This window comes from Chiloscyllium plagiosum, unplaced genomic scaffold (assembly GCF_037043375.1).
Source record: "Chiloscyllium plagiosum isolate Xiang-an unplaced genomic scaffold, Cpla_swu_hap1 HiC_scaffold_5, whole genome shotgun sequence".
Taxonomy (NCBI): Eukaryota; Metazoa; Chordata; class Chondrichthyes; order Orectolobiformes; family Hemiscylliidae; genus Chiloscyllium; species Chiloscyllium plagiosum.
In genome coordinates this window covers 108,429,186-108,453,382 of record NW_028270143.1, presented here as the reverse complement: position 1 = coordinate 108,453,382, position 24,197 = coordinate 108,429,186, and the positions used below count along the sequence as shown (strand labels likewise).

At 42.4% G+C, this 24,197-nt stretch overlaps 1 protein-coding gene across 1 annotated transcript in view; it reads right to left on the bottom strand.

The window, feature by feature from the left end:
• ptprn2 (protein tyrosine phosphatase receptor type N2) overlaps positions 1-24,197 on the bottom strand; it is a 970,059-nt gene that overhangs the window by 340,867 nt on the left and 604,995 nt on the right. The window contains exon 12 of the mRNA XM_043690698.2: positions 2,674-2,738. Within this exon, the coding sequence (XP_043546633.2) occupies positions 2,674-2,738 (65 nt within the window). The remainder of the gene's footprint in view (positions 1-2,673; positions 2,739-24,197) is intronic.

Below are 24,197 nucleotides of genomic sequence, written 5' to 3'. Positions count from 1 at the left end.
AGATGGCCAGGTAAACCCTGACAGCATTCCTTTTCTCTGATGAGTGTTCCCCAGCCCACAGCTTGAGCCAGCTCAGTGGGAATGATATTACAGTGCCTTCTGGCCAAGATTGATAACTGGTATGTTGCTGCCAGTCCTAACTGACATCTCTTGGGTCAGGCCAATACCATCGACTGGCTAGTCCTGGCACAATCCTGCCCGCAAGTCCCGCTGGCCACAAGAGAGGTGTCGGCACCCATTTTCAGTCCTGACACGGGATGTGACCATCAGTGAGAAGATTTATCCTGATGATAGAGTGAGATAAGCAGGGTGGGAGCAGGCCCTTGAGGAACACAAACTCTATCGAAGACCAGTTGAGCTGAAATCCTAAATCTGAGCTGTAAAATCTATGTAATATACAGTAGGATTTGTTTTTTGTTATTTTAGTAATTCTGTGGGAAGCTAGGGAAATGATTACTGGGCCTCTGGCTGAGATGTTTATATCTTCAATAGCCACAGGTGATGTAATAAAAGACTGGAAGTTGGCTAACGTCGTGCCATTATTTAAGAAAATGGGTAAGGAAAAGCCAGGGAACTACAGACCAGTGAACCTGACATTGGAAGTGTGCAAGTTGTTGGTGGGAATCCTGAGGGACAGGGTTTACATGTATTTGAAAAGGCAAGGACTGATTAAGGATAGTCAACATGGCTTTGTGCGTGGGAAATCATGTCTCACTAACTTGATTGAGTTTTTTGAAGAAGTCACGAAGAGGATTGATGAGGGCAGAGTGGTGGACGTGATCTATATGGACTTCAGTAAGGCGTTTGACAAGGTTTCATGTGGTAGACTGGTTAGCAAGATTAGATCACATGGAATACAGGGAGAACTAGCCATTTGGATACAGAACTGGCACGAAGGTAGGAGACAGAGGGTGGTGGTGGAGGGTTGCTTTTCAGACCGGAGGCCTGTGACCACCGGTGTGCTATAAGGATTGGTGCTGGGGCCAGTGCTTTTCATCATTTATATAAATGATTTGATTGTGAGCACAGGAGGTATAGTTAGTACATTTGTAAATGACACAAAAATTGGAGGTGGACAGTAAACATTACCTCAGAGTACAATGGGACCTTGATCAGATGGGCCAGTGAGCTAAAGAGTGGTAGATGGGGTTTAATTTAAATAAATATGACATGCTGCATTTTGGAAAGGCAAATCAGGGCATGACTGAATCACTTAATGGTAAGGTCCTCGGGAGTGTTGCTAAACAAAAAGACTTTGGAGTGCAGGTTCATAGTTCCTTGAAATTGGAGTCGCAGATAGATAGGATAGTGATGAAGACGTTTGGTATACTTTCCTTTATTGGTTAGAGCATTGAGTATAGGAGTTGGGAGGTCATGCTGCGGCTGTATAGGGCATTGGTAAGGCCTGCATTGGAATACTGCGTGCAATTCTGGTCATCCTATCGGAATGATGTTGTGAAACTTGAAAGGGTTCAGAAAAGATTTAGAAGGATGTTGCCAGGGTTGAAGGGTTTGAGCTATAGGGAGAGACTGAATAGGCTGGGGCTGTTTTCCCTGGAGTGTCGGAGACTGAGGGGTGACCTTATAGAGGTCTATAAATTCATGAGGGGCATGGATAGGGTAAGCAGACAAGGCCTTATCCCCGGGGTGGGGGAATCCAAAATTAGAAGTTTAAGGTGACAGGGGTAAGATTTAAAAGGGACCTAAGGGGCAACATTTTCACACAGAGGGTAGTGCATGTGTGGACTGAGCTGCCGGAGGAAGTGGTGAGGGTGGTACAATTACAACATTTAAAAGATATCCAGATGGTTGAATAGAAATTGGAAAGATTTAGAGGGATATGGACCAAGCGTTGCCAAATTTGACTAGACTTAGTTAGGATATCTGGTCAGCATAAATGAATTGGACTGAAAGGTGTGTTTCCATGCTGTACAGCTCTTTGACTCTATGACGATAATTGTGCCACATAATTTGCTATGATGCAAAGCTAAGGACAACACACCCACAAGCAACCACCCCCTCCATCACCAAAGCTCAGTTGCAGCAGGGTGTACTTTCTACAGGATGCCCTGCAGAATAAAATCACCAATGGTCTTCAGATAGTACCTTCCAAACACATAAACTCCACTATCTAGAAGGACAAGGGCAGCAGATACATGGGAATACCACCATCTGCAAGTTGATCTCCAAGCCATTCACCATTCTGACTTGGAAATACATCGCCGTTCCTTCATTGTCGCTGGGTCAAAATCCTGGAATTCCCTCCCTAAGGGCATTTTGTGTCTAACTACAGCAAATGGACTGCAGCGGTTCAAGAAGGCAACTCACTATCACCTTCTCAATTGCAACTAGAGATGGGCCCAGCCAGTGATGCTCATGTCCCAGGAGCAAATAAAAAAAATCTGTTTTATGGTGGTATAACCTGAATGCTATAACTAACAAATGGACTACGAGCATTTTAATTTCTTCAGAGTAAACAGTTCAGTCTTGTAGGTATTCTGACTGATGTCTGGATACCTTCAAAGCCATAGATTGGAACCTGAAATGAACTGCTTTCATGAAAATGCCACCAAAATACAGATGACATTCATTGGCTGTGGAATACAGGATGGAAGTATTAATGTAGATTAGCACACAGAATACGCCCTCCATATTAAAAGTAATTCAACTTACTTCTCTCATGCCAGTTTGCAAGATCTTTAATCCTGTTTCTTCTTCCAGTTTTTCCTTGTTGATCACTGTCAGAAAAAAAGAGACAGGTTTAAACTGGATGTACGGAAGGCATGCTCCAATATCATTCCAGGGAATGTGGACGGCATTAGTACATACCCACAGACTGGGATCTTTCAGAGTGCCCACAATAAGGGAATTATGCAATTATTGAGAAAAATAATCTGAGAATTGATGATGCCCTGTAAAGTTGCACATTTTTTTTAAATTGAACATTTAAACAAATCAATCACCATGAACACAAAAGCTGCCAGTAGATGTTTTATATTGAGCAAACATGGTTGAGGTTTTCAAGATTTATTTTCTCCATTCATTGCTGCACATCTAAGGACCCAAAACCAAAATCTGAAGCAACTTGCCTCAGGGCATGTATATTCCCATAGAGTATTGCTACCACATTCCGCTCAGCAGATGTCACAAGCGGGACGACATGTTAGAAGAATATTTTGCTCTCGTTCAATTATGGAATCATGAGGCAGATTTCCAGGCAAAGGTCACACAAGGATGCTTTGAACAGCCACATCCCTGGCCAGAGATGAGACTACTAACCCTCACTTGGGCAGATAACTTACTTCAGACAGCTCCCAGTCGACCTTTATTGCCAGCAGTTCTGTAGTGGCAGCAGAGCCAGTGAGATTGTTGGCTCAGACTGGGACTGCAGACAGATCCCCCCAGTCTAGGTCCCATAGTCCAGGCAGGGCTCATGGCAGGTAAATCAGATGAGGTCTGGGTGGAAATGACAACAATGGCGAGGCCACAGTGGGAGGGAGAACTTCCTGGGAATGGGGAATTGGTCAGTCTAGAAAGAAGGCCATTGAATGAGGCACCCCCTGACACCATCACCAATGCCTCACGTCAGGCAAGGAGTGGCCCTTAAAAGATTTAAAAAATCCTCTCTTCTCCTTAGGCTAGTCACCATCCTGACTTGGAATTGTATCAGCAGTTTTGTTGCTTATCAAAATCCTGTAACAACTGCACCCCACCACCACCGCCAGCTCCCCCCCCCCCCAACAGCATTGTGGGTCTACCAACACCAAAAGGACAGCAGCAACACTTTCTCAAAGACAATACTGGGACAGATAATAAAGGTTAGCCTAGATCGAGGAGCTCACATCCCCTGAAGGAATACAATAATGGTGACAGAAGAACAGACCAGGACTACCAAGCAGGCATATAAGGACAGATGAATACTACGCAAGCCTTTGACACCGGTGACACTAAAACTGCAGCAGCTTCAATATTTTGTGAGGTGACCAGAGAAACACTCAAAAAAAAGACCACCCTCATATGTTTCATGTCCAAAAATATCCTGAAATCTTCCCAATTTCTAAATATACTGCTTGCCGTAATATAATAGTGACGTTCATTCATTTGGGCAAAGAGAGATTTAAATCATTACCTTGCATCATTTAATAACTTCTTTCTGTGTACATAAAACTGTACTCACAAATCACACCGCGTAAGTAAAACAGACATTTTCTAAACTCAATACAGTTACAGTTTGTAATTAAAACCAAGAATATTGTCTGAAATATATATTAAACCTGGCCTGTTAATTAATCACGCAACACTTTCAAAACAGGCAATTAGAGAGGCAAGGAACAGAAATATGAGGAATAGAAAATGGAAACAGCATGTTACTAAATTTTTAACCAAATTATTGTCCAAGAACCTTTCTTGAATGCTCCCACGTGCAAAAAAATGTTTTTTTCTTAAAAATCCCCAGATGAAGGATATGCAAATAGGCTGGAAGAGCTGAACCCTATAATGTTCTGAAAATTCTGCAAAGGCCTATTTAATTAGTATTTTAATTTATCAAAATTATTCTTTGCACTTGACAATTTATGCAGTATTCTATGTAATTAAGCATGCAGCTTCAGAGGAATAATCTTGCCAGCACTGCTAATAGCAGTTATTCTATCCTGAAAGGAACTGTGTATGTCTCAACTCTGATCTAAATTACAATAAGGAGAAATTAATGGCTTTTTTTCCCTTTATCAAAGCGCATGCTGGGAGTTCCGCAGATTATACCATTCTACTGTAGAGCAGCCTGGTAATTAGCCAAGAAGAGTACGCATTTTCAGTCCTGTGTATATGCCTATTAGCAGCTTGTCAATATTAGTTCCCAGCTTAAAAAAAACATGCTGCTTGTTTCTAAACGCTTGATCTAAATGTGTAGCTTGCAGTATTGTTGATGACAGCTTGGTAAATGCTGGTGTCAAGACCAATTTTAAAACCATTTTTCAAATTATTTTAATTAGATTTTTTTTCATTCTCACTTGCATTAATTTAGTTTCTGATACTAGCGTTTTAGCTTTCAATCTGTTCGCATGAATTTCCTTACAGTACGCTGTGTGGCCTAAAGACACTTAACCAGGGCTTTGATACTAAAGCTAGAGTCTGGCACAATTAGAGATGGGGAAGGTGGGACCCACTGTTGTTACTCCCAGAGCAAATCCAGCCACTGAATTCTATTGTGGCAAATTATAACTTTTTTTATATATAAAAATGAAACAACCTCTGAGGCAGTTTTTTGCCTCATTGTGCAATACATAACACAAGTTTTAAAATGAAGTGAAAACCGAAAGAAATGTGGATGCTGTAAGTCAGAAAGAAAATAAAACAGAAGTTACTGGAAAAGCTCAGCAGGTCTGGCAGCATCTGTGAAGAGAAATCAAAGCTAATGTTTCAGGTCCGGTGACCCTTCCTCAGAGTTTTTCCAGCAAATTCTGTTTTTGTTTTAAATTGAGTAATTTCTAGGCAGACCAAAACTGTTCTCAAGAAACAAAGACACAAACAAAAGCCAAAAGGTGGTCTCTGAGACTTTTAACTCATTAAAATAAATCATTACAGATAGTGATACAGATTAACAAGATCGTATAAAATGCAAACAAAGGAATTGGGATCATTTCTAAAGGGATAGAACTGAACGACAGAGAAGGTATGTTCAGGTTGTAAAAACACCCTGGCAGCAACACAGTGCAAAGTTTGGGTTTCCAAATTATAAAAAAAAGTATACAGGAGAAGGTACAAAGAAGATTTACAAGAATAACACCAGAACTCAGAGAGTATGATTATCCAGAAAGATTGAATAGTCTTTCCTCTAGACAATACAATGCTGAAAAGAGTAATCGTGATTCAAATGAGACCAAAACTATAGATCATAAATAAAAGGTAATCAATAGAGAATTCAGGAGAAAACCTTTTATCCAGACTAGAATGTGGGACTTCCTGCCGTACCGGGAAGTTGTGGTGAGTTGAATAAGTGAATTTACGAGGAAGCTAGGTAAACATTGAATTAAAACAAAGAACTGTAGATCGTGGACATCTAGAAATAACAAATCCAAACATTGCTGGTGAAATTCAGACAGGATTTGTTAAGAAAAAACAGAGTTAACATTTTTAGCTGAAACTTCAGCAATATTTGTTTTTGTTTGAGTGAGATATGTACATGTTGGAGCAAAGAATAGAAGGTTAAGTTGACAGCGTTAGATAAAGAAAGGTGTTTAAAGGCTTCGGTGGAGCATAAGCTCGCATGTGGTTCAGCTGGGCTGAATATTTCCCTTCAGAATTTTCTGGGTAATATTATGAAAAGGGAGGACTTAAAGGACTGATTTGAAACACCACTTGGATTTTAGAATTTAGTGACAGGCTGAGGGAGTCAAACATTCCACAGATTCTGATGACTCTCTGCTAAGGAGCATGGTGTAAAGACACCGATCTCTCCAACAACATCAGCAAAACGAAGGAGCTGGTCACTGACTTCAGGAAGTGAAGTGGAGGCCACACCTGTGTCTGCATCAATGGTGCTGAGGTGGAAACGGTCGAGAGCGTCAAGTTTCTGCATGTGACGATCACCTACAATTTGTTCTGGTTCACCCACATGGATACCATGGTCAAGAAAGCACAGCAATGCCTCTACTTTCTCAGGAGGCTAAGGACATTTGGCATGTCCATATAGACACTTATAAATGTTTATCGATGCACCATTGCAAGAATCCTATCTGGGTGCATCACAGTGTGGTATGGCAACTGGTCTCCCAAGATGAAAGAAACTACAGAGAGTTGTGAACACAGCCCAGTCCATCACACAAACCAGCCTCCCATCCATTCTGCCCCATTACTTGTCAGACTTTTGAATGGATCTCTTTAATATTGATATTGATCTCTCGTTACACCTTCTCAGCAGCTGTAACATTGTATCCTGCACTCTGTTCTGTTACCCTGCTGTACTTGTACAGTACAATCTGCTTTTAAAGCAAATGTAAGACAACACTTTTCACTGTACCTCAGTACACATGAGAGTAATCAAATCAAATCAAATCAAAAACAGGATGATTTGGGAAATACGTGGAAAGAAAGAAGGGGGTTATTATAGGAGAGGAGGAATAATGCCAGTCGAAAGTGAGAACTGCAGATGCTGAAAATCAGAGTCAAAAAGTGTGGTGCTGAAAAAGCACAGTAGGTCAGGCATCATCTGAGGAGCAGGAGAGTTGATGTTTCGAGCCTAAGCTCGATGAAGAGGAACAATGGCAATCTCAGAACCATCTCAAAATCTGCAAAATAGAGAACGTTATCATTTATTCCAAGGGGAACTGAATACAAAAATAGAGAGCTTATGCTTCAGTTGTACAGAGGGCTGGTCAGTGACCAGACCTGGATGAAATACAGTGTACAGTATTGGTCACTTTAGTTAAGGGAGGATGTACATGTCCTGGAAGGAGTTGATAAGTGGTTGACTGGACTAACACCAAGATTGAGGACGTTGTTTCATGAGGAAACATTTGACAGACTTAGGCTGGTCTTCACTGGAATTTAAGAGTAAGAGGCAACTTGATTAAACACTGTGAGCTCGTGCAAGATCTTGATAGAGTAGATGTGGAAAGGATGTTTCTTCTTATCTGAGAAACTAGAACGACAAGTCAGTGTTTACAAATTAAGGTTCGACTATTTAATACAGATCACACAATTTTTTTTCTCAGAGAGTTCTGATTCTTTGGAAATCGCTTCCTGAAAAGGTGATGAAAACCAAAGTTCTTAAAACTATTTCAGGCAGAGATAGATAGATTCTTGTTAAGCAATGGGGTGAACAGCCCTATCAAGAATGTGAATGTAAGATTCCAATCACATCAGCCATGACCTTATAGAATGGCAGAACAGTTTCAAGGGGACAGATGGGATTTCTCTTTGTCCATATGTTCATCAGTAATCATTCTGAAGTCTTGTCAATGTGGCCATAAAGGCAAACATAATGCACAGCAAGATCCCACATGCAACGATGATGCGAACAATACGTTATTGGGCTGAATCTTATGATATTTTGGAGAAGTGTAATTTTCACCAGGCCTAGCACCTTCTCTCACATTATCATCCCATTAAAAAAAATTGGATTACCATTTCATTAACCATCTACCCCGCCCCATTAGTGCTTCCCTTGTCCAATCCTGGCCTGATTCTACATTCGTCGTAGCTGGACGTACATGCCACTGCTGGGATATCCCAGAATAGACCGTCTTTCCTGGCACTGCCACCATATTTAAAAGGCTGTTATGCACCTGGTCGAGAGCTGGCAGTCTGGGAGATGGAAGAAAGCATAGGTCGGCAGATTTTGGAAAAGTGTGGACGTAGTAGGGTTGTTGTAATGGGTGACTTTAACTTTCCCAATATTGATTGGAACCTCCTTCGAGCAGAAGATTTGAATGCAGCTGTTTTTGTAAGGTGTGTTCAGGAGGATTTCCTAACTCAGTACGTTGACAGGCCAACGAGGGGAGAGGCCATTCTAGACTTGGTGCTCGGAAACGAGCTGGGGTAGGTATCAGATCTTGTGGTGGGAGAGCATTTTGGTGATAGTGACCACAACTGCCTCACATTCTGCATAGCTATGGAGAAGGAGAGGATTAGGCAAAATGAGAGGATATTTAATTGGGGAAGAGGAAACTATGATGCGATTAGACATGAGTTTGGAAGCATGGTTTGGGAGCAATTGTTCCATGGTAAAGGCACTATAGACATGTGGAGACTGTTTAAGGAACTGTTGTTGCAAGTGATGAATAAATATGTGCCTCTGAGACAGGCAAAAAGATAAAGGAACCTTGGATGACGAGAGCGGTGGAGGTTCTCATGAAAAGGAAAAAGGGAGCTTACATAAGGTGGAGGAAGCTAGGGTCAAGCTCAGCTCTAGCGGATTACAGGCAGGCGAGGAAGGAGCTCAAAAATGGTCTGAGGAGAGCCAGGAAGGGGCACGAGAAAGGCTTGGCAGAACGGATTAGGGAGAACACAAAGGCATTTTACACTTACGTGAGGAATAAGAGAATGGTCAAAGAAAGAGTAGGGCCGATCAGGGATAGCAAAGGGAATTTGTGTGTGGAGTCTGAGGAGGTAGGGAAAGCCCTAAATGAGTTTTTTCCTTCTGTCTTTACGAAAGAAATGAACTTTGTAGTGAATGAAACCTTTGAAGAGCAGGTGTGCATGCTGGAATGGATAGAGATAGAGGAAGCTGATGTGCTGAAAACTTTGTCAAACATTAAAATTGACAAGTCGCCAGGCCCGGACCAGATTTGTCCTCAGCTTCATTGGGAAACGAGAAATGCGATTGCTTCACCACTTGCGAAGACCTTTGCATCCTCGCTCTCCACTGGAGTCGTACCTGAGGACTGGAGAGAGGCAAATGTAATTCCTCTCTTCAAGAAAGGAAATAGGGAAATCCCCGGCAATTACAGACCAGTAAGTCTCACATCTATCATCTGCAAGGTGTTAGAAAGGATTCTGAAGGATGGGATTTATGACCATCTGGAAAAGCATGGCTTGATTAAATGCAGTCAACACGGCTTTGTGAGGGGTAGGTCATGCCTCACAAACCTTATCGAGTTCTTTGAGTATGTGACTAGAAACGTTGATGTGGGTCGAGCTGTTGATGTGGTGTATATGGACTTCAGCAAGGCATTTGATAAGGTTCCCCATGGTAGGCTCATTCAGAAGGTCAGGAGGAATGGGATACAGGGGAACTTAGCTGTCTGGATACAGAATTGGCTGGCCAACAGAAGACAGCGAGTGGTAGTAGAAGGAAAATATTCCGCCTGGAAGTCTGTGGTGAGTGGTGTTCCACAGGGCTCTGTCCTTGGGCCTCTATTGTTTGTAATTTTTATTAATGACTTGGATGAGGGGATTGAAAGATGGGTCAGCAAGTTTGCAGACGACACAAAGGTTGGAGGTGTCTTGACAGTATAGAGGGCTGTTGTAGGCTGCAGCGGGACATTGACAGGATGCAGAGATGGGCTGAGAGGTGGTAGATGGAGTTCAACCTGGATAAATGCGAGGTGATGCATTTTGGAAGGTCGAATTTGAAAGCTGAGAACAGGATTAAGGATAGGATTCCTGGTAGTGTGGAGGAACAGAGGGATCTTGGTGTGCAGGTACACAGATCCCTTAAAATGGCCACCCAAGTGGACAGGGTTGTTAAGAAAGCATATGGTGTTTTGGCTTTCATTAACAGGGGGATTGAGTTTATGAGTCGTGAGATCTTGTTGCAGCTCTATAAAACTTTGGTTAGACTGCACTTGGAATACTGCGTCCAGTTCTGGTCGTCCTATTATAGGAAAGATGGGAATGCTTTGGAGAGGGTTCAGAGGAGGTTTACCAGGATGCTGCCTGGACTGGAGGGCTTATCTTATGAAGAGAGGTTGACTGAACTCAGACTTTTTTCATTGGAGAAAAGGAAGAGGAGAGGGGACCTAATTGAGGTGTACAAGATAATGAGAGGCATAGATAGAGTCGATAGCTAGAGACTATTTCCCAGGACAGAAATGACTAACACAAGGGGTCGGCACAACATCGTGGGCTGAAGGGCCTGTTCTGTGCTGTACTGTCCTATGTTCTACATGCATGGGTCACTGATATTTGCGCTGGGCGATGCAGGAAAGGTAAGGCATGGCAAAATAGAAAAGACAAGGCAAGATGAGGCATAGATGCTGAGAGCTTGCAGGTAGGCATAAGGAGAGGGAGCGCTGAGAGAACAGATGAGATGCAGGCTGGTTCAATCTGTGATCTGGGTGTCTGATCCTGTAAGACTGGATTAGAAGAAGAAATAGATTCATACTGTAATTGGATCAAAGATTTGCCATGATGGTGCAGAGAAGCAAGCATGTGTCAAATGCCAAGGTCTGTGGATGTGGGGTACACGAGTGCCCTGAAACAATGGAGTCACATGCAGTAAGGACTGCAGATGCTGGAGATCAGAAACGAGAGTGTGTTGCTGGGAAAGCACAGCAGATCAGGAATCATCCGAGGAACAGGAGAGTCCACATTTCAGGCATAAGCTCTTCATCAGGAATTAGGCTTGTGGGCTGGGGCTGAGAGATAAATGGGAGGGGGTGAGAAAGAGATAGATGGATGAAGGTGAGGGAGTATAGGTCGGGGGGAAGTGATGGACAGGTCCAGAGGGCAGGGATGAGTTGGAGGTTTGGGACTGGGAGATTGTTGGGGGAGAGGGAATGAGGAAGCTGTTGAAATCCACATTTATCCATGTGTGGTTGCAGGGTCCCAAGGCGATGGACTCTGGACTACATTCAGATCAACAATGGACTCCTGACCATACTCAGACCAACATGCCTTAGGACCCTGCAACCACACATGGATAAATGTGGATTTGAACAGCTTCCTCATTTCCTCTCCCCCAACATTATCCCAGTCCCAAGCCTCCAACTCTCTATCACTCCTCCCTCTGACTTATCACCTTCTCCCTCACCTTCATCCACCTATTGCTTTCTCAGCTACTCATCCCACCCCCCTCCCATTTATCTCTCAGACCCAACCCACAAGACTCATTCCTAATGAAGAGCTTATGCGCGGAATGTTGATTCTCCTACTTCTCAGATGCTGCCTGACCTGCTGTGCTTTCCCAGCAACACACTCTCGACAAGGGGGTCACATGCCCAGTATTGAGGATCTGGAGGATCAAGCAGTGAGCTGGAGTCACCTGGAACATGCTCTGACTTCCTTGTCTGGAATTCTGAGCATTTAGTTTCCATCCAGTATGTGGTTAAAATAGGAATCTGCATTTTAGTCAGGCAACATGAGAAGATAACAAGTAATAATCCTTATTAATAGGCATCTCACCACTCCCAAGCAAGAACCATACCTCAGTGGAGGAGGGTGGAGGATATGACATCAAGGCTATGTCCTTCCGCACCAGCCACCTCATGGTCAGCAACTTCTACAAGCTCCAGAAAGCACCCATCACTTGCACAATCATAACAACTCAGCATTAATCCAGCAGTAACTCACCTGCAAGTAATTGATGCTTCCTTTAAACAGCACTGGTGGGATCCTATCAGCTATTTCCCATGTGCAGAACTGTGTGGGTTAAGTGAGAACAAAACCTGGAACCTTCAGCATCCAGTGGTGTGAGATGTGTCCAGGAGCCAAGGACACCATTTAAATTTCAAAATACAAACAGACAGATCCTTTGATCAGTCTGCAAATCGGGATTACAGGGGAAAAGGCAGGTTGAGTTATAAGGAGAGTCTGGACAGGCTGGGACCTTTTTTCACTGGAGTGTACGAGATTGAAGGCGACTTTGTAGAGGTTTATAAAATCATGAGTATTATAGATAAGGTGAATGGCAGGTATTTTGTTTTCCTAGGATGGGTGATTTCAAGATGATGGGGGCATATTTTAAAAGTGAGAGGAAAAAGATTTAAAAGAGACATGAGCGGCAATTCTTTCACAGAGTAAGTGGTTCATGTGTGGAATAAACTTCCAGAAGAAGTGATGGATGCAGGTTCAGTTACAATGTTTAAATGACATTTGGACAAGTGCATGAATATGAAATGTTTGGAGGGATATGGGCCAAATGCAGGCAGGTAAGACTCATTTTGTTTGGGATTATGGTCAGCATGGACTGAAGGGTCTGTTTCTGTGCTGTATGACTCTGTAACTATGAAAGTGGAGGTGAGGAATGTAGCCATGATCCTATTGATTAGCAGAGCAGACTTGAGGGACTGAATGGCCTACTCCTATTCCTATATCTTTTGGTCTTCAAAACTATTCTTGGCAACCAACATGGGTAGTGCACATTCAAACTTTCAGGGGACTAATTCTAAAGTTGCTCTGGAACACAAAATGAAAATCTTGACTTTTTTTCATTTTGACTTACTGCTCTGCTGTAATATAATATTCAAGCTGGACCTGAAACTTCCGACAGTTGCCAACAGTAATTTCCAGTCTAATGTGCATTAAGGTGTGACAAGCAGAAAATCTTTGAAATGCGCAGCAGGTATCCTGTATCCAAAAATGGAATGGACACGCAAATGTTATGTTTCTTTCAAGTTGTAAGAGCCAATTTGAAATGGTGATTTTTCAGAAACACTTCTTGCACTTGAATTTTTTTGATATATTTTAAAGGTTTTTCTTTCAACTCAATTTCGACCTTCTTTCATAGGATTGCTGTGGGGTTAGGCTTCTGGGGGATTATAGAAACAGGACTAAATTAGTCAGCCCATTGAGTCTAGCACTGATATCCCTCAGCTTGATGAGTACAAAAATCATTAAGAGCAAAAATATTTTTTCACGCAATACAATATATCCTAAATAGTAAATGGAGTGGAAAACAATTGTGAGAATATAGGTATCTAGGTAAAAACAGGACCTTAAGAGAAAATGGTTGTAAAATATGTGACTAGAAAATATGATTTTGTACTAAGGAGGACTAAGTATATAGGAGTAAAATAGTTTTGAAGACTAGTACTATTGAGGGAGTGAGTTCAAATCCCCTAAATATCCAATTTAAAAACCTGCAAATAAACATTTGCCGGTATTGTTCTAATCAAACTATTTAGAGATGTTATTAGGACAGAATAGGCAAGACTTGAAATTGGGACTTATTGCTCAGAGGTAGGGATACTACCACCGCACCACAAGAACCCTAATAAACATCGGCATTGCATAAGCAAAAAAAATCATTTTGAATCTTTTCGATTGCCTGGAAAAATCAATTAGTTCCCTAATATTGCTCAGAGAAAGAAGTCAGATGCTCTTTCACTATGGTTGTTCTCTGACTCACATTTAACATAAACTCCTAACTAGACTATCAAGTGCCCCAGTAAGCCATACATTAGTATCCATGGCAACTAGAACTGGGCAATAAATGCTAGTCTTTCAGGCAACATCCATATCTTGAGGATAGAAAAAAGAAAATAAATATGAAAACCATTCAATTGGGATGTAATTTTAAAGTGAGAAGCAGAAGGTTTAGAGGTGATTTGAGGAGAATTTTTTTCACCCAGAGTGTGGTGGGAGACTGGGCTGCCCTAGCTGGGAGGATAGCCGAAGTGAATAACCTCACCATTTTTAAAAAATAGTTTGAGCACCTGAAATGTCACAACATTCAAGGCAATGGGCCTAGTGCTGGGAAGCGGAACTAATGTCGATTTAGTGTAGCTTTGGCAGTATGATTTGTTGGGCCAAAGGGCGTCTTCTGTACCATGTGATTCTATCATTGGATACTTACAGTTTACATCTCCCATTATTGAAAGGACATTGTACCAATGAAATAGCTGAAATATATATTTATGTGGCCAATACCAGGAATAACAACTCAAAAACTATTCATTAGACCAGAGAAAGTTAAATACAATTAGATGGAAGTTTAAAAATAAATGGATTTGTGAACGCATAACATATAAGATTGTTTTCATAGGTTAGAAATCATCAGTGAAGATTAGACCACGTCAATAAAATTAGCTCGAAAAGCATAACAAGGAGACTAGATTTTTTTACCCCACTCAAGGGGTGATTGGAACAAGGGATGTGTTAACTATAACCGGCTTATAGCCAAAGCTGCTAAAATCATGAAATTTAATATGGTGAACACTTGAACAGGAAAAATATTAAAGAATTAGAGATACAGCGCGAGAGTGGGATTCAAGGTGGAAAGACTGATACAGAAGTAGGACTTGTACAGGCATACTAAGTCAAATTGTCTTCTTCAATACCATACATTTTTTCCAGGTTAAAACTTCCTTTTGGGCAATTTGCACATAATTTAAGTGATTGGAACAGGAAAATCAAGGGGATCAGGGAGGGTGTTAAAATAGCCCCACTAAATCGTAAATGTTCTAATATACACAAGACGAATTTCATCCTCTGAATGCTTGGAATTCAACAGTTTTGGAGGGTCTGTGAAAAGAAGTAGAAATTCTTTTAACTGCCATCATAAGATTGAACATAGAATATTTCAAATTATATCGACATTTCCCCTAAAAAGAGATTGTGTCGAATTTAGAATGGGTATCAGACACTGTACCAAATCAAATCTTTTTGTAACCTGCCCAGAATATCTTTTCCAGATGTGTTGTGGATGATGAAAAAGAATCTGTGTTTTTCCAATGGTATTTCTTTTAATATTTTCCTATTTCTAAAGGTATAGACGTGATTTGTTTGAAGGCTGTTGCTCTTTTGTTTGTCATATTAATGGTTAAAACTTTTTAATTCAAAGCATTCTATACAAAAGATTCCATTATGCTACTCTGTGAAACCTGCCTAATTTTATGTGCCGAGAGTGCGGTGCTGGAAAAGCATAGCAGGTCAGGCAGCATCCGAGAAGCAGCAGAATTGACAATTCGGGCAAAAGCCCTTCATCAGGAATCATGTTGAAAGGCTTTTGCCCGAAACGTCAATTCTCCTGCTCCTCGGATGCTGCCTGACCTGCTGTGCTTTTCCAGCACCACACTCTCGACTCTCACCTCCAGCATCTGCAGTCTTCACTTTCGCTGGGGTTTATGTGCTACAGTTGCTAATTTTATTCAACACTGTGCCAGTTCTGGAAATCTATTCACTCAAAGCAAACAGTTTCATTGCAAATGTTTTAACATCTGCCTTGCAGTTAGAATACTCACTGAGGCTGCATCACGTTGAAGACTGAGGAATTCCCGAGTTAAAAACTAATTCCAAATTTTCCAAGAATAAACGATTTTACAAGTGCTTGCTTCTTGTTCAAACTACAACATTGAGGTCACTGGCAATGCTAACTAAAGAAGCTTCCTAAAACCCTCGACCAAACGAATAACACAGTGATAAAGGATAGAGGAGTCAAACATATTCTGAGGGCTGAAGACTATATAGATGCAAGGGGATGCTAATTCCAGACTGAAGCAGCAGACAAAGCAACAAATGTTCCTTCTCCCTCACCCCTCAGCCCTACACCCCACCCAAATCCTCAGCAGTCTTGATAATGATGGATGCAATTAAACAGCAAGAGGGAGGAAATGCAAAAAAGCCCCACGTTAAGATGCTGTGAACAGCTCAGGTTTGAGATCGCAAAGATTTGAGAGAACCTAATTAGCAGTGTGATTGACTGAGAAAATCCCCAGATGAACAAACTGAACAAATATTTGGGTGAAACGGTCTCATCTGAACTTGGCAGGCACCACATTCCAGCTTCAGGTAAAGTAACTGTTTCCATAAATATTAAATGATCCAACAAATAAACAGATCTAGCCAGCTGACAAAATTCATCTCTGGTGACTTTCCTCAAGCACACAATGGCTGTCAAAAGAAATTTGGCAAAAAAAAATCTGTGGCTTCACTGACAGTAATCCAGAAATTCTGATTAGCACTTGAAAGCCTGACAGGTGACTTTCAGTTTATTTATCAGCAGCCGATCTGTCATTTGCTATAGAAATCAATCCTAACAAGGCTGTTTACGCTGCACTTCCCATGCTGACAAGGCAAATACCCAAAGGGTGCCTGGAACAAAGGACAGACACTGAGTAGGAGGGAGGTGTGGGAATGGAACAGAGGAAAGCTTTTGATAAAAGCGAACATTTACATCAATTTGGCCGGGCATTATGTGACGCCTGAGTGTCGTAAGCAAAACAGAAAGATTTGACATGAATTCCAATTCTTTTGCAGCTAGGCCCGGACACCTGAAGGGGTGGAGGAGTCGGCAGAAGGGACGGATGGCGGATTGGCGGCAGGGTCTGGAGGAGGGGGCGGGTGGGGTATAGGAGGTATGGAACCCGGGCATCCCCAGGCCCAAGGCTCCAGCTCAGGCACAGCAGTTGTGATTGTGGCAGAGGCAAAGGCCCATAGATGAGACTCCAGAGTCCATCAGAGACACCAAGAACCCATTAAATAGACCTCAGGGCCCATTACAGAGACTCCAGAGCCAACTACAGAGACCCTAGAGCCCATTACAGAGACACAGAGCATGTTACAGAGACAAGGGGGCCCATTACAGAGACTCCAGAGCCTGTTACAGAGACCGCACAGCCTGTTACAGAGACCCCAGAGCCTGTTACAGAGACAAGGGGGCACATTACAGAGACCCCAGAGCCTGTTACAGAGACCCCACAGCCTGTTACAGAGACAAGGGGGCACATTACAGAGACCCCAGAGCCTGTTACAGAGACCCCACAGCCTGTTACAGAGACAAGGGGGCACATTACAGAGACCCCGCAGCCTGTTACAGAGACAAGGGGGCACACTACAGAGGCCCCAGTGCCCATTACAGAGACCCTGGAGCCTGTTACAGAGACACCGGAGCCCTGTTACAGAGACACAGAGCCTGTTACAGAGACACAGAGCATGTTACAGAGACCCTGGAGCCTGTTACAGAGACACCGGAGCCTGTTACAGATACACAGAGCCTGTTACAGAGACCCCGGAGCCAGTGACAGAGACCCCTGAGTCTGTTACAGAGACCCTAAGGCCCATTTCAGAGACCCCAGCCAATGTCAAGCAGCGACTAGAGAACCAGCGGAGGAACAAGAAGAAGACAGAAAGATGATATTGCAGTAAAATTCTGCATTATATTCAGTGTTTCAAGATGATGCCGGAGTGTGGTGACACTTTCCATATAATACGGGAAAAAACACTTTTCATTATACTTTTATTTTCATGTGACAATAAATCTAATCTAACCTAATTGATCATTGCACCACAGGTACCCCTTTCTACCAAGTCTACAGATTGTGATGATTTGGAGATGCCGGTGTTGGACTGGGGTGTACAAAGTTAAAATTCACACAACACCAGGTTATAGTCCAACAGGTTTAATTGGAAGCACACTTCCTTTCAGAGTCATTCTTCATAAAGTTTAGAATAACAGGTAAAACCAGTGAGACGTTCCTTTGTTCTCTGCTGGTTAATAGCCCCTGGTTCATCAGGATAGAATCTTTTTAGAGACAGGTTGCTTGAGAATGCAGCCCGCAGTGGTAAACCTCCCCATTAAATATTACATAGGACCTCTCCTCCTCAGCACCACATCTGAATGCAGGGAGGATTGAAAGATAATTGCCAATCCCTCCATAATTCCACTTAGATCCTTCAGTAACCCTGGATGTATTTCATCCGCTCTCAGTCCCTTATCAATGTTAAGTACTGAAAGTTTATCCAATATCTCCTCCTTATCGATTTCAAAGCCTTTGTGTGACTGAGAGGTAATTTCACTGAAACCCACACAATGCTTACAAGGTAGACAGGATAGATGCAGTTGAGCTGTTATCCCCTGGGGGTTGGGGAGTTTAAAATCGGGGGCATAATTTAAAAGCAAGGAGGTGCCAGTTAGGACAGAGATGAGGAGCATTTTTGTTTTACTCAAAGAGTTATGAACCTTTGGAATTCTCTGCCCAGAGAGCTATGGAAGGTCAGTCTTTGAGTATGTTTAAGTTAGAGGCTGTTAGCAATGGTGGAAAGGATCAAAAACAGAAATTGCTGGAAAAGCTTAGCAGATCTGGCAGCATCTGTGGAGATAAATCAGAGTTAACATTTAGGGTCCAGTGACCCTTTCTCAGAACTGGAACCAGGCATATAACTTAACACATTAAAACTTCAATCCTCTTATATACTTCCATCTTCCATTTAAAGACACACACACACACGACAAAGGCACACTTGGAAAGGAATTTAGTGAGAGAAAGCAGTGGGTTTGAATCCCACAATGACATATGATGAAATCAATAAAAATCTAGAATAAAAGGCTAGTCTGATGATAATCGTTACAAAGACCTAGAGCCTGTTGGTGTTTCCAAAGCACCCATATTAATGGCACCAAGGAGCCCAATCTCACAGTCATAATAGTAAGCTTTGGTCAAAATAAAGAGCAAAACATTCCTGAAGAAGGGCTAATGCCCGAAACGTCGATTCTCCTGTTCCCTAGATGCTGCCTGACCTGCTGCGCTTTTCCAGCAACACATTTCCATCTCAAAATAAAGAGCAGTCAAAGAAGGATCACTGTTTATAAAGACAGGGTCACCTATTTCACACACAATGATGAAAAGATTTCTCACGGAGATCATGAGTCTTTGGACCTCTCTTCCTCAAAAGGCGATGAAAGCTGAGTCTTTAAGGCAGGGGTAGACAAACATTTGATAAGCAAGGGGTTGAAAGCTTATCATAGGAAGGTAGGAATGTGGAGTAATCCAACCATGATCTGTTTGAAAGAGGAACAGAATGAAGAGGCTGAATGACTTGCTCTTCTTCCTAATTCATATGCTTGTTACAATATTATATCTACCTTCTCAATCATTGCATTGTCTCCATTTTTTTTTAAATGCCACAAAATTTTAGTTATTCTAATTTATTGATTTCCCAATGGGAATTACATTTCCTTCTGCACCACTCACAGATTTCCACTTTGATGGTGGCAGGATTGTCCTGCAATCATGCTCGCTCACTTTTCAAGTAAGTTAAGGACTCTTCTCGCTGGTGATTGTCCATTTAAGCAAATGCTGAATGACACATTTATAATTAGATCTCGAAACATTACACTTTTGAGTTAGTGGAATACAAAACCATGAGCCTGTCAGTAATTCCTAAGTAGTCTGCTTAAGCAGCTTTGATTTCCAGTGTTGATTAGGGAGATTGTTGTTACTGCTGACACTCATATCACAAAGAAGAGACGCCCTTCATTAGGTGGCTGCAAATTGGAGGCAAGAAATGCTTTGGAAAAGAATAGAATGATGAGGCTGAAATTATTTCACGCAAACACAGCAGATTTGGTGGGATCAAATTTACCAAAGGCATTTGACACTTAATCTACAAACCCTATCAATTTATTTATTTACAAAGTATCAACCTGGAAAGTTGACTTGCAAAGTTAAAACAGTGACCTGTTGGACTGGGCAGACTAAAGATGCAAAGTGTTCTCTCTCAATGGAAACTTCTCAAGACTATTTTCACGCATCAGATCCCGAGCTCTCAAAAATCAGCAATGGGTACACTGGGCGGAGGTGGCCTCCTCAGATAGCCCATCTCTATTGATCATCATCCAATTAAGGATCCTGCCCACGCAGACTGCTCATAGCTGCGAACAGCGGCTGCCCCACAGCCAGAGGTGGGGGCTATTGAGCAGTGAATAAAATGTCAAAGGTAAGGTGGCCCAAGGCTGTAGGTATGTCAGAAATGAAGGTGAAGCTCCTCTGGCCTCAGCTATGGTTGCAGTCATTCATCCCCCTACAGTGTAACATAGAACACAGAACATAGAACAACACAGCACAGAACAGGCCCTTCGGCCCTCGATGTTGCACTGACCTGTGAACTAATCTAAGTTCTTCTCCCTACACTATCCCATCATCATCCTTGTGCTTATCTAAGGACTGTTTAAATGTCCCTAATGTGGCTGAGTTAACTACATTGGCAGGCAGGGCATTCCACGGCCTTACCACTCTCTGAGTAAAGAACCTGCCTCTGACATCTGCCTTAAATCTATCACCCTTCAATTTGTAGCTATGCCCTCTCGTACAAGTTGACGTCATCATCCTAGGAAAAAGACTTCCACTGTCTACCCTCTTTAATCCTCTGATCATCTTGTATGTCTTCATCAAATCCTCTCTTTGCCTTCTTCTTTCCAATGAGAACAGACCCAAGTCTCTCAGCCTTTCTTCATTAGACCTTCCCACCAGACCAGGCAACATCCTGATAAATCTCCTCTGCACCTTTTCCAATGCTTCCACATCTTTCCTTCCTGTAATGGTGTGACCAGAACTGTACACAATATTTCAAGTGTGGCAGCACTAGCGTTTTGTACAGTTGCATCACGACATTATGACTCCAGAACTCAAACCCTCTACCAATGAAACCTAACACACCGTATGCCCTCTTAACAGCATTATCAACCTGGGTGGCAACTTTCAGGGAACTATATACATGGTCTCCAAGATCCCACAGCACATCCACACCACCAAGAATCTTTCCATTGACCTAGTATTCAGCTGTCCTGGTATTCTTCCCAAAGTGAATCACCTCACATTTAGCTGCATTGAACTCCATTTGCCACCTCTCAGCCCAATTCTGCAGTTTATCCAAGTCCCCCTGCAACCTGCAACATTCTTCCACACTATCCACTACTTTAGTATCATCTGCAAACTTACTAACCCATCCATCTATGCCTACATCTAAGTCATTTATAAAAATGACAAACAGCAGTGGTCCCAAAACACATCCTTGTGGACACCACTAGTAACCGAACTCCAGGCTGAATATTTTCCGTCAATCACCACTCGCGGCCTTCTTACAGAAAGCCCGTTTCTAATCCACAATGCTATATCACCCTTAATCCCATGCCTCAGTATTTTCTCCAAAAAACCTACCATGTGGAACCTTATCAAAGGCTTTACTGAAGTCCATGTATATCACATCATCTGCCCTACCCTAATCCACATGCTTGGTCACCTTTTCAAAAAAACTCAGTGAGGTTTGTGAGACATGGCCTGCCCTGATGAGACCATGTTGACTATCTCTAATCATATTGTTGCTTGCTAGATGATTATAAATCCTATTTCTCATAATCCTTTCCAAAACTTTTCCTATAACAGATGTAAGGCTCACTGGTCTATAATTACCTGGGTCATCTCTACTGTCCTTTTTGAACAAGGGCACAACATTTGCGATCTTCCAGTCCTCTGGTACTAAACCTGTAGACAATGATGACTCATAAATCAAAGCCAAAGTCTCCAACACCTCCTCCCTACTCTCCCAGAGTATCCGCGGATAAATCCCATCTGGCTCAGGGGACTTGTCTACTTTCACTCCTTCTAGAATTAATAACACCTCTTCCTTACTAACCTCGATCCTTTTTAGTCTAATATCTCACATCTCATTCTTCTCCTCTACAATATTCTCCTTTTCCTGAATGAAAATCAATAAGAAATATTAATTTAGTACCTCTCCAATCTCCACAGTGTTCACACACAACTTCCCACTTCTGTCTTTGACTGGCCATATTCCTAACCTAGTCATTCTTTCATTCCTCACATACTTTTAGAAAGCTTTAGGGTTCTCCTTTATTCTACCTGCTCATGTCCTCTCTTTGCTTTTCTTAACTCTCTCTTTAAATCCTTCCTAGTTAATCTGTAACTCTTCATCACCTCATCTGAACCATCTCGTCTCATCGCCACATGAGCCTCCTTCTTCCGTTCAACAAGAGATGTAATTTCTGTAGTAAACCTTACCTTATTACTTCCTCCCAGCCTGACAGAGACATACCTATCAAGGACGCACAATATCTGTTCCTTAAGCGAGCTCCAAATTTTGACTGTCCGCATCCCCTGCATTTTGCTACCCCATTCTATGCATCCTCAGTCTTGCCTAATCGCATTATAATTGCCCTTCCCCCATCAATAACTATTGCCCTGTGGCATGTACCTATCCCTTCCACCGTTAAACTAAGCGTAATCAAATTATGGTCACTTTCTCCAAAGTGCTCACCTACCACAAAATCAAACACCTGGCCTGGTTCATTACCAAGTACAACAGATCCAGTGTGGCCTCCACTCTTGTCAGCCCTTTGACATACTGTGTCAGGAATCCCTCCTGCACACATTGGACAAAAACTGATCCATCTGATGTACTATAGTTATAGCATTTCCAGTCAATGTTGGGGAAGTTAAAGTCCCCCATAATGAACACCCTATTCCTCTTGTTTTGCTGATCCTCTCCTCCACATCCCTGGAACTCTGTGGAGGCCAATAAAAAACTCCCAGCAGTGTCACCTCTCCTCTCCTGTTTCTAACCTCAGCCCATACTACCTCAGTAGATGAGTCCACGTCAAAGTTCTTTCAGCTACCGTTATGCTGTCCTTGACTAACAAGGCCACATCTCCCCCTCTTTTATCACCTTCCCTGTTCTTAATGAAAGATCTAAACCCTGGGACCTGCAACATCCATTTCTGATCCTGTTTTATCCATGCTCCAAAATTGCCACAACATCAAAGTCCCAGGTACCTTTTCATGCTGCAAGCTCACCTATCTTATTTTGGATACTTCTGGCTTTGAAGTATCATTGGTGTCAAAAGCCTCCAAGTTCAGGCTTCTCATGAAGAGCCTGCCTTCATAGAGCTGCTGGGCTGTGCACTCTCTGATGAACTACCAACAACACTTAAAAAGCTTGGCACCATCCAGGACAAAGCCATTTGACTGGCACCACATCCACAAACATCCATCCCTTGACCACAGACGCTCAGTAGCGGCAGTGTGTACTATCTACAAGATGCATTGCAGACATTTACCAAAGATTCACAGACAGAACCTTTTAAACCTATGATCACTTCCACCTAAAAGGACACAAGTAGCAGATACACGGGAACACCACCACCTGCACGTTTCCCTCCAAGCCACTCACCATCCTGACTTGGAAATATATCGCCAATCCTTCATTGTCGCTAGGTCAAAATCCTAGAATTCACTCCCTTAGGGCATTGTGGGTCAACCCACAGCAGAGGGCCTACAAGGCAGGTCACTACCACCTTCTCAAGGGCAATTAGGGATGGGCAATATACACTGGCCAGCCAGCAAAGGCCACATCCCACAAATACATTTTAAAAAGTTTCACCCACCCTACAGCAAGTATATCTTGCATTACATAACAAAACAGCCTGCCATGCTCTACATGTCTTCTCACCAAAGCTCTACATTAGGAAAATACCTTTTATCCTACAATCAAATCCTTTTGTAATAACGGTCAACGTACCATTTGCCTTCGTATTTGCAGCTGCACCTGCATGTTAACTTTCAGGTGTTCCATTTACATGTCATTAATTTGCTTTGAGGTTCAACACTTTGCAGCCTCTCATCATTTAAGAAATACTCTCCATTTCTGTCTCTCCTACCTTACATTCCTCTACGTTGTACTCCATCTGTCAGATTGTTGCCCACTCATTTGGCCGCTGCAAGTCCCCTTGGAATGTCTTTCTATCCTCCTCACAACTCCCACTCACACCTGGTTTTGTATCATCTACAAATTTGAAATTATTGCATTTAATCCCCGCCTCCGTATCACTGATGCATGTTGTGAGAGGCTGGGACCCAAGCATTGATTCTTTCGGTATTCTGCTAGCCACAGCCTGCCAAACCAAAGATGACCCATTTATTCCTACCCGCTTTCTTTTGTCAATTACCCAGTTCTTAATCCGATACATTGTTCCTAGTTCCATGTGCTTTAATTTGGTTCACAAACCACTTATGTGGGACCTT